The 16,049-nt window shown below is 40.8% G+C and overlaps 1 protein-coding gene across 2 annotated transcripts in view; it reads left to right on the forward strand.

Annotated features, from left to right (window-relative positions):
• ZNF423 (zinc finger protein 423) overlaps window positions 1-4,743 on the forward strand; it is a 259,669-nt gene extending 254,926 nt beyond the window's left edge. For both annotated transcript variants that reach the window (XM_039352432.1, XM_039352433.1), the window contains one exon: window positions 3,973-4,743. In XM_039352432.1, coding sequence (XP_039208366.1) covers window positions 3,973-4,002 — 30 coding nt within the window. In that variant the 3' untranslated portion in view covers window positions 4,003-4,743. The remainder of the gene's footprint in view (window positions 1-3,972) is intronic.
• Window positions 4,744-16,049: the final 11,306 nt, after the last annotated feature.

Consider the following 16,049-nt stretch of genomic DNA (forward strand, 5'->3'; position numbering starts at 1 on the left):
CATGCCTATTGGATTTGTCTCTGAAAGGATGTTCATGTGGGGGAAGCTGACATCACTAAGATCCAAATTCAGCAACTACACAGAGTTATTGACTGTCATATTCAACAGTCATGTCATATTGAATAACTTTGGGTCAAGTTGTTATCCAAATTAGCCCATCTCTTGTCTGACCACTTGAATTCTACTAAGGCAGGGGTCCCCAACTCCTGAGGTGTGACCCTCTACTGGGCCACAGCTGTTCGAAACTCGGCCGCACGAGCGAAGGGAACAGACGCACATGTGAAGCTCCACTTGCATGAGCAAAGGATGCTCACACGCAAAGCCCAACAGCAGGCTTTGTGCCTAAGGTAGGACTGGAACTCCGGATCTGCTGGTTCCTAGTCCGGGGCCTTACCCGCAACATCAGACTGGCTCTCATTCCTTAGAGGAAACTTGCATACTATTGAAGAGCAGCCCATATTTTTTTATCTTATTTTAAGGAAGGAAAATCAGTGGAACAAATAAAATGATCACATCTCTTGATGTTGTGGTAGCAAGAGAAGTGGGCTGACCCCATGGATTCCTTTTCTACCTCCCATAAGAAAATGGTAGATATTAAATGAAAAAAGATAGTCATAGATAAATAGAGAGAGGGGGGGCAGGCAGGCAGGCAGGCAGAGAGTTTAGAGAAAGATGATAGAGATAGATAGATAGATAGATAGATAGATAGATAGATAGATAGATAGATAGATAGATAGATAGATAGATAGATAGATAGATCAGCAGGCAGGCAGGCAGGCAGGCAGGCAGGCAGGCAGAGTTTAGAGAGAAAGATGGTAGGTAGGTAAGTAGGTAGGTAGGTAGGTAGGTCGGTAGATAGATAGATAGATAGATAGATAGATAGATAGATAGATAGATAGAGCTTGAGAGAGAGAGAGAGAGATTTTAATGATGTCTCAGGGATAAGCTGTATGTACTGTATATGTATGTCTGTGTCTATACACACATACAAGCTGTCTTTCTACAAGCTGATACCATAGATCTGCAGATGAGAATTTTGTGATCTGCATTCCCAAGCATGTAAAGATCACCAGACTGAGCAGGGCTGTTTTAGAAATCCATGAGTGAGTGAGTGCAGTAAAGATCCAGTTGAGCTACCTTAATTCTCCCACAACGTTGGCAGTTGTAAAACATTAACCTTATTTAGAAACTCTGGTTTGGTATTTGTATCCTTCATTCCCCAAAACATCACACTGTATGGAAATCCTCTCCCCCCCCCCAATTCCCGTACCTTCCCATCCCGCACAAAAAGAAACAAGCATCTTTGTGCAAGATGTGGTCTGAAGCTCCGAGCTTCCATAACTTTGTCACATTTCCAAATTCCACAACACTATTGTCACCTTGTGGCCACTTCTTGGAACTGCGTAGAATTTAGTGCTTAGTCTAGCCATTTAAATAGGGACAAAGCTGGTAAACATTCATTTCCTTTAGTTAAATGTGGCTGCCAGCACCTTTGCAGGTACAAAAAGCAACTTTGCATGACTTAGGTTTTTGTAAACGGTGGTCAGGAAAGATTTGGGAAAAGTTGAAGATAGCTTGTGGGTGATGCCTTAAATGTCAAATCAATAGGGTCAAAATTACAGTTCATTTGGACTCGGCTCTCATTTTTTCGACTGAGATAATTATAAAAGAAAATCTCGCAGGCTATTATGAAATCACAGAGACAATAGGGAAAAAAGTGATACTGAAGTAATTTCAACACTGGGTGTTTTCATTTTCTAGGGCAGAGGGGTTCCCTCAAAAATCTCTTCCCCCCCCCCCACCGCAATATATTGGATTTTAGCATTTGGAGGGAATTTGGTATTTTCAGGTTCTTTGAATCGGGACCACAATCTTAAATAGAATGGAAAATGTGTAGCTCAGGGTTGAACTTGATACTTTTGCTTGCAGATGTTTCGTTAGATAATAATCATCAGTGCTAATTCCGCCCAACACTGATGATGTTACCTAGTTGGGTAATAAAACATCTGCAAGAAAACAGCCAAGCTCAGAGAAGACCAAGAACACCATACTACAGTCTCCAGTCCAGAGAAGCAATGATATCCCATGCTTTCTAAATCATACTAAAGAAGAAGCAAACTTCCCCAACTCATTTGACTTTAAGATATATGGGATTTCAGTTCTTAATTATGGGATTTGAAGGCCAATACATCTAGAAAGGACCAACTTGGGAAAGGACCCTCTACCATGAAAAAAGCAAAAAGATTAGGAACAGAAGGGAACTATCTCTGTTACCATCTGTTTGGCACGGGAAGAACTTTTTTCCAAGAGGTCCTCACCAGTTGTCTGAAAAAGTCTCAGGTCTAAAAGCAACGAAGTGTCATAGACGTCGGCCTGAGGACTATTTGAGTAATGAGATCTCCTGCACTTTGAGGAGATGGGTATTTCAGACTGACAAGGCCTGCTTCTGAGACTGTGGCTTCCGTTCGCATTAGATTAGAAATGCTACTTCGGCAAAACATTAGGTTTTATTTAGCGTCTTGGCAAAGGACAAGACAGGATGTCTGATCTGTAATATTTCCCTTAGGGGAAATTAGAAAAACAAAAAAACAAAAAAAGGAAGCTAATTGCTGAAGTGTGCAATAAATGTCATCCATTGACCAAGCTTTGGTAATGCAACTGCCATTTTTCCAAATAGCCGGTTAACCCCTTTGGCTCGCACAAAGCATAGCTTCCAGAACTCTTGCTCTCCTACGCTTGTTTTGCTCCTTTTTTGTGTGAATTTGAGGGCTCCCCATTGGCAATAGGGACACACCTTCTTATGATGGTATCCCATTCATCCTTATCCTTTTGCAACAATTTGCCCTAGACGAATAGATTTTATAACACAAGTCTTGTTGCATCGTTTTTTCTGGCAGTTTTCCTTCAAGATCTAACCCTTAGTAAGACCACACCTGGAATACTGGATCCAGTTTTGATAGCACATTATAAAAAAGTTGTTGAGACTGTGGAAAAAATGCAGAGGAGAGCAACAAAGAGGATTAGGCACTCGGAGGCTAAAACATATGAAGAACGGTTGCAGGAATTGGATATGGCTAGTCTAGAGAAAAGAAGGACTAGGGGTGACATGATAGCAGTGTTCCAATATTTGAGGGGCTGCCACAAAGAAGAGGGGGGGGTCAACCTATTCTCCAAAGCCCCTGAAGGCAGGACAAGAAACAATGGATGGAAACCAATCAAGGAGAGAAGCAACCCAAGAACTAAGGAGAAATCTTCTGAAAGTGAGAACAATTAGCCAGTGGAACAGCTTGCCTCCAGAAGCTGTGGATGCTCCATCAGTGGAAGCTTTTCAGAAGAGACTGAACAGCCCCTTGTCTGAAATGGTGTAGGATCTCCTGCTTGAGCAAGAGGTTGGGCTAGATGACCTCCAACCTCTCTTCCAACTCTGTTATTCTGTTATCTTCACGCCAAGTGAGCACAAGGAAAACGGCAAGGAAGAAACGGGTATCCCTAAGCCGTTGAGAAAACATGGTTTAATTGTTGCAGCTCAAGATGTCTCTACAGCCAATTTCCCTTGCAGAGGGTTAGCCCTGGACCTGGATGTCCCAAAGTCCTCAGGATGGTCCTTGGCGGGGGAAATTCAGTGGCACTGTTTTTTTTTTTTTCTTTCGTCCTTTTTCATGTCGCTTTCTCTCCCCCTTTTTCCTTAAGTTCAATGCCAGCGTTAACAGATCTGCCAGCACAAAGCAAATATGTCACATTGGCAGCTGTTACTTAGGGATTTTTCCCCCCCTTCTCTTGCCTTCCTCTCCCCCCCCCCCCCCCGTCGCACCTCAAGCTCCTCTTTATTGCATTTTGTTCGGGAATAATTGCAAAGCTTTTATGTCGAATTCTGCATAAATGCCACTGAGTAGGAGGGCAAGGGCTTGCTTTCTATTATTCTGCCCCTCACGCAAGTCTCTTTTTTTTTCTCTCCCCCCCATCTCTTTCCAGAACCACACGTTGAGCCAGCATGCTCAGTGAGCGTAGCACGACAGGAGCCCTCTCTGCGGAGGACTTGACGGAAACTCAGTGGGGGAGGACCATTTGAACATTACATCCAATCAAAGTGTCATTTGCAACCCAGATGTAAAACTCTAATGATTTGGCCATGAGGCGCTGCTATTATAAGCAGCTGGAAATGAATATTAATGGAAGAGATTAAAAGTATTCCATGCACAGTATTTTTTATTGTCCTGCTTGAGCTAAAGTGAACTTTAAACCTTCTGCTTCTAACTGAATTTATAGTTGCTAGATAAAAAAAAATCTGCTTTTGATGCGCTTATTCCTTTGTTGCTTCTTGTATTATACGGATAGTTCTAGATTTAGGAGTGATTCCCTCGCCCCCTCTTTTTTTCTTTTTTCTTTTTCTTTTTTTTTTTAGTTTGGACTTTATTTTCCTTCCCTGTTTAACTGCTTTTTTTCAATGCAATTTTTAGGTAATTGTGCATCGTGATGTGACGGCTTGGCGATTGTCTGAATATATTATTTTTTACACTTTCGTTTCGGTTTTACAGTTGGTTCTTTTTTTTTCTTTTTCTTTTTAACAATTAAAGACTAAATGCTTTGATTGGATTTGCCAGTTCACCGGACAGTGATTAATTAAAAAAAATGTAATAATGAATATCATCAGTTTCAGTGCAACTGGATGATCTGCTTTATAAATGTGACTGAATCTGATTGCATTAACTAATACAGTTCAATAAAGGGAATACATTGGATGAATGTTAAGTCCTTGGTTTTTCCCCTTAATGGAGGCTATGGATGATGTTTCAGAACAAAAACATCAGATGGGAGTGGTTTTGAAGTCTAGAACTTGCCACTAAATTTGAAACCACAAAAAATCGCCAAAAGGTAAATTGGATTTTTTAAAAGGTTGTCCAAAGGTTGCTACGTTTCCCTTCAATTGCATGATTTGGTGAACTGAGTCTTGGTATCATCTCAAGAAGCTGCATTAGCCAAGTGCTGTGTGTAGGAGACTCCCATACGTAAAAATATGTGCAACAACTTCCTTCAGATGAGACCTCACAGATATGGTGGATATTACCCACAATGGGTACAGATTTTTGGGAACGGAAACTTAACACATCTGAAAGTCACCCAACTGGCAGAGGTTGATGATGTTTCTGTGGACCACAGAAAACCAAATTCCACCAAGATTTTTGTCACAAGGGGGGGGGGTGTCATCAACGCTTCAGAGGACAATCACATGAAAAGCTAATCTCTAATTGGAAAATGAATATTATTGACTCTGATTTTATATATTCTTTCCAAAGATCTCTCTTCTAGACAGCAAGTTGCAATTATGAATAAAATATAAGTCTATCAGCACGTTTGGGGTAAGAAAAGGCCAGCATTTTTCATAAATGCCATGATGTAATAACAACAATATTAAGAATTAGTTTTCCTACGAAGGGGAACGTACACTTAACAACAATTGTAATGATACACATATTGGTTTGGAAACAGTTTCGCATGCCCCGTGTTCCAGAGCAAATCTTAAGAACAACCAGTCACTTTGCCTGTACACAACATTTCTACAAATGCCAAGCTGGGAAGACTTTATGAACACAGTGTTGGAAAGAACCATTGAGAAAATATAGCAAAGATCTCACCAGCCAAAAGATTACTTGATCGGATAGACCGAGCAGAGAATAAAAATTTCAGGTGAAAGCAGATGGCTTTTTAGTCTCTGTAGTTTTATGGGGATCAACAAGAATTGCCAAGAATATGGATCTAACATTGAAGAATTCCTGATGGGGTTCTTTTAGCTCAAGGGATGCTTGAGTCTTAATATATCTGAGAATTATATTATAAACGAATTCACATTTTGAACTAAATAAGTATTTTAAAAATGCCAACAAGGTGGCTTGCTCCCTAAAATAAATATATTTTTGAACTGTTGCCAGATTAAATTTGAGAGACAGCTTGATGGGAGCAGAAGGATGTGGACGAACAGCATAATCCCAGATTGGAAAATATAATTCTCTGGGGATTCTTTTAGAGAAGATGCTAAAACATTTCCTGGATTTGACCTTTAATTTTATTTAAGGATGCCATTTTTAACATTAGGAGTGAAATTATTGTTTTATCCTCTTTTGCTATGGATAAACGTACACAACAGGGCTAATTGGAAGTACAAGCATCTCCTTGCTAAGTGTGTACAAGGAGAGGTTGGAGAAATTTAATTCATATTCTTTCCCTGATTATGGAAGTCTCTGATTCTACAAAATTTAGGATTTTTTGTAACCCTAAAGGACAGGATGCTGATGAAGAATTCATATCCAACACAATTGCAGGTTATTAGATCGCCTAACGGTAGCATGTTGACTGTGACTCAACCTTTCTTTCAAAATGCGAGTGTCTCTCATTCATTTCTTGCGTGAACAAGGGTACATCAAAACAGAGAGAGAAGAAAGAAAGAAAGAAAGAAAGAAAGAAAGAAAGAAAGAAGAGAGGAAAGAAGGAAAAAGAAAGAAAAAGAAAAGAAAGGAAAGAGGAAGGAAGGAAGGAAGGAAAGAAAGAAAAAGAAAGAAAGAAAGAAAGAAAGAAAGAAAGAAAAAGAAAGAAAGAAAGAAAGAAAGAAAGAAAGAAAGAAAGAAAGAAAGAAAGAAAAAGAAAAAATCAGGAACAAGACTTACCAAACTTTTGCTCAAGTTACACAACCGTAGTTAATAGGGAGGGGGAGAGTTACGTGTAAATGTATCTGCAAAATTACATGTCATGAGAAGAATTATAAATCCCCAGGGGGATAATTATAAGATACCATCCGACAAGTTCCAAAGTCTTCCTGTCCTGTCAGATTTTACAGAGTTCTGTTTTGACATCATATAAAAAGAGTTTCTGAATGTGCTACATTTCCTTTATATATATATATAGACACACACACATACATACACACATATACACAATTGTTTGACTCGCTTGTCCTCATGCCTTTGCTTGCTGCTTAACTTTAAACACAAATTCTAGGACTGAATTCTCAATAAAAGAGAATATTTGTAACTCAGGATCTTTGAACTGTAGGATCTTTTGGTGCTCTCTCAGCCGGATTCCCAATTAGTAACCCGAGTCTCTTCTGTAACACCTTTAGTTAAACTAAGCAACAGCTTAGAAGAATGATGATGTCCCCAGCTTGGCAACTTTAAAGATGTGCTGACTTCCAACTCCCAAAATTCCTCAACCAGCCTAGCCAGCTGACTGAGGAATTCTGGGAGTTGAAATCGACCCATCTAAAAAAAGTTGCCAATTTGAATGAAAACCTGGCTTAGAAATTTATAGGGCTTGTGAAATAGACAAGAGCAATCTTCTCCCCCCCCCCTTTTTTTTTTTCTCATAATAGCCCTTAGTCCAATTCTGGACCCCGAAAATAAAGATTGCTTTGCAGAGGGAGAGAAGGAGAGAGTGTGTTTTATAGTTTAACAGCGTACAATATACATTTTAGTCATTTCTCTTGGCTTTTTCCATATAACGAGAAATGCAAAAACACTAATTTAAGTGTCACTTCTGGAAACAGGCTATGTAGGATGGGGAACGGCGAGCACTTAGCAAAAATCATACATATGGCTCTATTGAGAGACCGTGGGGAGTGTCGGTGGCCAATGCTGAAATTCAAGCTATGCCACTATAGGTGTTTCAAAAATCAAACAGTAAGTTTTGTAATTGCTGGCCTTCTAACCATGTAATAAAGCTTGAGGGACAAAGTGGCACTCAGACCCCATGCTGGCAAGGAATCTAAAGCGTTCCAGTACACAATTTGTGCGTTCTCTCTCTTTTAAAAAAAACTTCTCTCTCTCTCTCTCTCTCTCTCTCTCTCTTATTCCATATAAAGATTTTTAATTTCTGCTCGACTGTTGTGCTCTGAATTTTTCCTATTTTCCACCCCACTTGGTAGCCAGAGAAGCACGTGGGGGAGATAACTGCTGGTTGAGGTGAATGCTGACACACACACAAAAAAAGCACACAATAAAAGTGGGAAAGCTGATCTTTACTTGGGCAATGGGTGTGACAAGGCTTCAATGGACCATTTGGGGCAGAGCTGAGGGAAGCTCAAGCACCGGGCTCCGAATGTCGTGAAAAGAAACTGGCAAAGAATTGACCATCTTAATAATAAGCACCTTCCACCAAAACTATCAACTCTCCTGTTCTGAAGGCAGATTATATTCTCGCTCTTTCTTCAAGGGTGGGCAAAATATAGCCTGTCGTTTCCTGATAGACCTCTGGCTAATGCCTCTCCTTTCGTTTCAGGCCTCTGCCTTGCCAGTTCCATAAAGACCCCAGATGATTTCCCCCCTCCTCTTTCTGCAACAGAGAAAGTTTATTCTTTCCAGGAGAGACCAACCTGGAAGTGGGGCAATCGCCATGGCCTATTTGTCACGGCCAAGTCACCTCATCTAACTCCCAATGGTAAACTCGGCATGGGACAACTCAGAACAATTCCAACACCTCACTTTGATTATTTAAAACAATTTAAAACAGTGGTTCTCAACCTGTGGGTCAGGACCCCATTTGGGGTCGAACGACCATTTCACGGGGGTCGCCAAACAACGCAGTCCGCCATTTTTCCCCCTTTTCCTTAGCTGTGCTCCTCCCTTTTATTCTATTGGCTTTTGAAAGCCAATAGAATAGACTCTCTTGAATAGAGTCTAATTCTATTGGCTTTCAAAAGCCACTAGGAATTGTCCAGGCTGTCTCTGCCCTGCTGAGCCTGCCAAAAGTCCCATTCTGCAAACGGTGCTGCACCAGTTGAGTAGTCCTTGACTTACGACCGGTTGAGTAGTCCTCGACTTACAACCGGTTGGGGGTCGTGGCATTAAAAAGGTTGAGAACCACTGATTTAAAAATTGCTGTAATTTTTTTGTCATTCACATTTCATTCTGTCCCTCCTTTTGCATCCTTTTTTTTTTTTTTAATGATTCTATTCCACCATTTCTTTCATATTAGTATACAGTAACTTTTGTGCTGGAGCGAGTTAGCCACAGTGAGTTGACTATGGCAAGTTGGCCATGGTGAGTTGGCTACAGTGAGTTGGGTATGGTGAGTTGTCCTAGACCAGGGGTGGGGAACCTTGGCTCTTTTATGACTTGTGGACTTCATCTCCCAGAATTCCTGGGAGTTGAAGTCCACAAGCATGGCTGGCTCAGGAAATCTGGGAGTTGAAGTCCACAAGTCATAAAAGAGCCAAGGTTCCCCACCCGTGTCCTAGACCCAGCCAATGCTTTCACTGTAATGTTGGGGCCATCAGAGCCCAATGTTTGAAGATCTCCACCCTTCGGATCCTTTGCCTTACATTCCCCAAATCCTGTCATTGGGCATGCTGATGGAAGCTGGAAGATATCTTGATTACTTTTTCTCACTGTAAATTGTTGCACCCAGCACAGTCACTATATTGAATCTCATCACTTAACAATGTTGCACTGAGGGTCAAGCACTCCCAAGGTCAAGCAGAAGGATTCCAGGAAAATGAAGTTTAGAGGGCTCCATCTAAAAAAGTGGTGCTAACAGGCAGCTGTGAAAACAGGCCACTCCTTCCGATGATCCATCCCTGAGACCTAGATGGTCTCCAAAGATCATAAGCAGCCCTGCAACGTCAGGATCACAGGACCAAAACCAGTTGGCAAAATATCCCCATTTCAGTGGGGCAATGTTGTGTTCAATGTTGATGTCAATCAGAAAATCCAGGCAGTTCAAATGAGAAGAAAAAATTATTGCAAGCTTAAGCTCTCCACCAGACTCTGAGTTACTGATGGTCAAGGGAAATGAGCAGTAGATAACGAGTCTATGGAATTCAAGGTGGGCTAGACTTAGATCTCCTGTGGTGGCAAAAGAACTCAAGACTGATGATGCATTTGACCCCTCCCTGGTCATCTCCTACGGTTGAGTGTGGAAGCAGGGAATGAAATGATTCTAAGAGATATCAACAGCTTTCCCACCCTTAGAAGACTCCAACGTTGGTATGGAATGTGGCGAGTTTAAAGGGTGAAGATAAGATCAGTTTCCTGCCAGGGGACTTCCTGCTTCTTCTGCCACCCTAAAATATCCAGAGAGAAATTGAACCATTTCAGCCTTGTCTCCTTCAGAGCCATCACCCCATTACCACCATTACAATTTCTGTGGTTATGTAAGACTGGATGTTTTTATGCAAAAAGTGTATGTCTCTACCCAACTGACCATCATACTCTATGATGCCTGCAGTGATTAGCATTGGACCTTTTATATTTTGAACAGTCTTCACTGAAGCTACCTGGACATGCTGGAGATTGAACTGCATGCAAAGGAAGGGTCTGTACTCTTCTTTCCAGAGAAAGCATCACCATTTCTGGAGCTACAGATATGGGATATTTGAAATCATTGCTTAAGTGTCTACTTGTAACTGGGACTCTAAGACTTACTCTTATTTTATGAGCATCAGCTATCTTATAGTTCATCTGAGATCTATAAATACCAGTTGATTGGCATGGTGGTGCAGTAGTCAGAATGTAGTATTGCAGACTAACTCTGCCCACAGCCATGAGTTCAATCCTGACCAGTGAAATGAAGATCCAGATTGTTGGGGACAATATACAAATAATGCTGAGATTGTAAATCACCCAGAGAGTGCTGTAAAGCACTATGGGATGATATATAAGTCTGCTATTTCCATTTTCAGTCAAAGTAGTTAGCCTAGTTGTTAACTCATCCAACGTTACCTGGGTAAGAATTCCAGATAGGACATCAGGCCAGTTTACCTCAGAAAAACAGGATCTTTCTGCTTGAACACTGGATTCATTTTCAAATGTGCCCCCAAATGGTAGAAATTAGAATTAAGATTGGGAACTGCCATCAGCAAGAAGGATACTTTGTTATTAACTATTCCCCTATTTGTATTTTCTTCAAAGGGAATTTTTCTGCAGGGACCCACACACACACAGTAGAGTTTCGCCAGCATGATTTCACTGTATGTTGAAACCATCACTTTACAGCTTTCCCAGAAAGATACCAATAACGATGTCTGTAAAATGCATTTCTCTCCTAGGCCTTTCTCAAAATGAGGTTCAGCCTGACCCAGTTTGCAAAACATCCTTGAGCCAATCGCTGGCTGGCACACATTCCCAAAGGCAACCTGGGTGGGCAGGAAGCCATCGGAGCAGATGGCCATCTTCTGAGGCAGCCAAGAGACCACATATGTGTCTCCAGGCTGGGGGTTGTTGGCATCGGTTTCCCAATGCGAATGTCAAAATGGCAGGCCTCAAGTAGCTTCCTCCCTCCGAGAAATAGGCATTTTCCTGACCCGATTTGGTGGTTGATTTTTTTTTTTTAAAAAAAAATCACTGGTGGTAACGAGAAAGCTCGCTTCTTCCCCATATTTTTGGTGGAACCCCCCCCCCCAGGAAGAGACAGTTATTGGGAGACCAAACAACCACTTTGTCACTCTCTGTCACCCATCAGGACCGGTTTTAATCAGAAAGCAGGTCAAAGTATTCTAAGTCCCTTTAGCCATTTAAGGAAGCAGATGAAGCAAGGAAACGAGAATATGAAGAACTGCAAAGGATCAGGCAGATGTGTTCAAGCTTAAAAGTTGAGGGTGATTTGGGGGGGGGGCTGGCCTTCTTATGAGCACATATTTCCTGAGATGTACAGGTTTTTAGAATAATGATTGCATATCATCTCCTTTCATTCATCCCTGCTTCTTGGAGAGCATCTTTGCAAGCTGTATTAAGCCAAATTGGGGACTAAACCAAACACACATTTGCCCTTAGCTCAAAGTCTGAGAATCACAGGTAAGTCACTCATTAATTCAGGGACATTTTGGGACATTATTCCAATGGGGTTGGTAGGAAGGCAATGCCATTGTTGCTGTTTTTGTAGTTTCATGGAAAGACATTTTAAAATCCTGCAATGGCCCGATCAAACTGGGAATAACTGGAAAAGAAATTTCATATACATTTAATAAACCAATGAAAACATCCAATTTCCCACAAAAGGGAGATCCAGCAAATTTATTTTTTTTCTTTCTTCTCCTCTCCTTTCCCTTTCCCTTTCTTCTCCTTTCTTTTCCTTTCCTTTCCTTTCAGGGAATATCTGAGCCTTTTTCCCAGTTAAAGCCTCTCTTTGATCTCCACAATGGATGAAAGTAAAAGATCCTGAAGTTAGAGACCCTTTTAGGCCCTCGATCTTTTTCAAACATTGGACATTTCCCATCCCTATTCAGAGGTTTGTTGTTGTGTCCACATCTTCAGGACCCCGTGGACCACAGCATGCCTGTTCCCCCCCCCCCCGTCCTCCACTATCTCCCACAGTTTGCCCAAATTCGTGTTAATTGCGTCATTGACACAATCTAACCATCTCATCCTCTGCCATCCCCTTCTCCTTTTTGCCTTCAATCTTTCCCAACATCAGGGTCTTTTCCAATGAGCCCTCTCTTCTCATGAGGTGGCCAAAGTATTTGAAAAATACAAACTATTTTGTAACTAAGGGGTTAGGAAGAGAATTACTACCTATCTATTTTGACTATCTGCACCATGATTTAGGAAAAGAAGATGATGACAAACGTTGATTTCCAACTGAACTGAGGCTCCCCCTTCGGACCAAAACACAACTCCAAAGCTAAACTTAACTCAATGAATGTAGCGAGTTGGGTGAATGTGACCAGGTGTTGAGATAAGGGATCCAAGGCCTTTAAGATGTTGGAGCACAACTCACAATACTCTCCCCTCTGCAAGAATCCTAGAAAAATTGGTTTGGAACCAGAATTGTACTCATCACTATGACACTATGAGCAGGGTCCGTAAGATCATCTGGGACACGACACATCCTCTCCACGACCTGTTTTCCTTACTACCTTCTGGGAGGGGGGGGGGCTTCGTGGTATCCGCAGCAGAACATCCAGATTCAGCCATAGTTTCATTCCATACAGCATTAACCTTGTGAACTCTCAAGCTTCCTCCTTCCGTTATGTATTCACGATGAACAGTATTTAATATTTATTTGCTATGTATATGTAGGGGTGTGGGTCTATACATATGTTGTTCATAGTAGGTTTTAGGTGTGTGTCATGCATGTGTTTCACTTTGAGAGCGGGCAACTAAATTTCATTTTTGATGTGTGCCGATGTGTCCACAGTAAAAAAATGACAATAAAAGTTATCTTATCTTATCTTATTCTGAGCTATTGTGCAATAATTGTAGAACTACCCAATTTCATATACATTTAATAAATCAATAAAAGCATCCAATTTCCCACAAACAGGAGATCCAGCAAATATAATTTATTTTTCCCTCTCCTTTCCCTCTCCTCTCCTCTCCTCTCCTTTCCTTTCCTTTCCTTTCTCTTTCCAATCTTCCTTTCCTTTCCTTTCCTTTCTTTTCCTTTCTCTTTCCAATCTTCCTTTCCTTTCCTTTCCTTTCCTTTCCTTTCTCTTTCCAATCTTCCTTTCCTTTCCTTTCCTTTCTCTTTCCAATCTTCCTTTCCTTTCCTTTCCCTTTCCTTTCCTTTCTCTTTCCAATCTCCCTTTCCTTTCCTTTCCTTTCCTTTCCTTTCCCTTTCCAATCTTCCTTTCCTTTCCTTTCCTTTCTCTTTCCTTTCCTTTCTCTTTCCAATCTTCCTTTCCTTTCCTTTCCTTTCCTTTCTCTTTCCAATCTTCCTTTCCTTTCCTTTCCTTTCCTTTCCAATCTTCCTTTCCTTTCCTTTCCTTTCCTTTCCTTTCCTTTCCTGTCTCTTTCCAATCTTCCTTTCCTTTCCTTTCCTTTCCTTTCTCTTTCCAATCTTCCTTTCCTTTCCTTTCCTTTCCTTTCCTTTCCTTTCCTTTCCTTTCCTTCACACGTTCTATTTCAAATCCAGGAATAAAACTGCACCAATGTACAAACACTCCCCACTTTGGTGAAGGAAAGCCAGGGTCCCTGCTGGAAAACCGGTCTGTCATATATCACTTTTATATTCCTCAAGTCTTAAGTGCAATGCTTTAAAAATGAACTTTAAATCTCTCTTTGTCTTAATCCTGCCTGGTCTGAGGGAGCTACACAATGGTCAGTGACATAAAGTTGCATAATGGCCCATTTGCATAATGGCCCATATTAGCTGCGAGGGTAGCTCAAAATTTCATTGCTTCAGATTCTTTCTGTGTATTTGTACTGAATATAATGTCTCCTTTTAACACAAATAATATATATATTCATGTTCGCTCAACAAACAATGCTCACAAACACATTCCCTTCAAAGACAAATGCCTATTTCAAGGATGAAATTGTAAATTCTGCGCCCAGCTTCTGCTGTGCTTTAAAAATTAGCCTAGTAGAGAAATTTGCAATACCTAGATTTTGTTATTCCCCCTTCCCTGTTTCTTAGAGCTTTGCATTCACATGAACAAAAGCCTCAACAAATACATCCAGCCTACTACAGACACTTTTGAATAAACAGTAGATGATTGGAGAGAAATCCTGTAGCACCCTATACTGCAATTTCCCCTTTTTCAATTCAGGATTTCAAAATAAGTCCTCTTATTAGGTTGCTTAGAACTTGCATTTGTGGAATCGAACTTGCCAAAATAGTCTCATATCGTACATAGTTGGTTCCCCCCCCCCTTGTTTTTCATAAAGAAAGGAGTGTTCAGTTTTTCACTTGGTGTCATGGAAACACAAATGCTTTCCTTAGATTTGGAATTTTCTTGATCGCAGTGTCATCAGAGGCCAGTCAGTTTCCAACTTCGCAATAAGATTTTCCGACTTCTATTCGTTCTCTGACTGCTACTGCAGAGATAGCAATATAAGCCCACTGAGACTTAGTTTGAAAAGCATCCTTCTGCTCCTAGGAGAGGGAAGATGGCAGCTTGAATTGCTTGTTTATTTGTTTGTGTTAGCAAAAGCTGTGGAGCTGTTGTTAGTCTATCCCGTATATTGTCCTATTCCTTCCGCTGCTGGAAGATGGAAGCTATATATACAAGGTAAGTAAGCTGATAGGCAAGTAGGTAGGTAGGGGATAGATAGCAGAGAGACAGACAGACATAGGTATAGATAGATGATGGTGATAGAGAGACAGACAGACAGACAAATAAAAATAAAGGAGAATATTTGTAATTCAGGTTTGAAATGAGGGCTCTTTGGTGCTCTTTGAGCTTGGTTGTTTTCTTGCAGACGTTTCATGACCCAAACTAGGTAACATCATCAGTGCTGCTGATGTTATCTAGTTTAGGTAATGAAACGTCTGCAAGAAAACAACCAAGCTCAAAGACCACTAAGGATCCCACAGATCTAATCTACTCTAATGTATACTCAGTTGTGTTCCTTCTCTCCACTACATCACGAGAGCTAAAACCCTACTCCCTTCTAGCACTGGTTTTGGTAATGAAACGTTTTCAAAAAGCAAGCCAGCTCAAAGAGCACCAAGGAACCCATAGATAGGTAGGTAGGTAGGTAGGTAGGTAGGTAGGTAGGTAGGTAGGTAGGTAGGTAGGTTGATAGATAGATAGGTAGGTAGGTAGGTAGGTAGGTAGATATAGATAGATAGATAGATAGATAGATAGATAGATAGATAGATAGATGATAGATAGATAGATAGATAGACAGACAGACAGACAGACGGGTGATACACAAATAGATATAGATGTAGATATATAGATATAGATAGATATCTGTGTCTAAAACTTTTCTCAGCCATCCCTGCAATTTATAAATAATTCTCATTTGCCCAGTATTAAGAACCAGCATCCTGTGGAAAGACTGTCCTACTTTTTAAAGACCATTTTTATTTCTCTTCATTTAAAGAGATCTTGCATTTAAAATCTCTTGTTAGTGAAATTCTCATATAAATCCTTCATTAATTGTTCTGAAGAGAGGGAGGAGTATGTCTCTCTCTCTCTGGGGTTTTTTTTTTTTTTTTTGGTCATCCCACCAGTCTTCTGCAGTCTTTCTGACTTCCCTTACTAACCTCTCCATGAAAGAAGATGTGGCAACTGAGATGACCTACATGAAGCTTTCCAAATGAAATGGGTGACCGGGTCAACCGAAATAACACAACAGCAGAACTGAAGGACTCCTGTGTCCACTAAGATCCGAAGT

The sequence above is a fragment of the Crotalus tigris genome, unplaced genomic scaffold, assembly GCF_016545835.1.
Source record: "Crotalus tigris isolate CLP2741 ecotype Arizona unplaced genomic scaffold, ASM1654583v1 scf7180000018432.44079421565:4894166, whole genome shotgun sequence".
In the NCBI taxonomy this organism is placed as follows: Eukaryota; Metazoa; Chordata; class Lepidosauria; order Squamata; family Viperidae; genus Crotalus; species Crotalus tigris.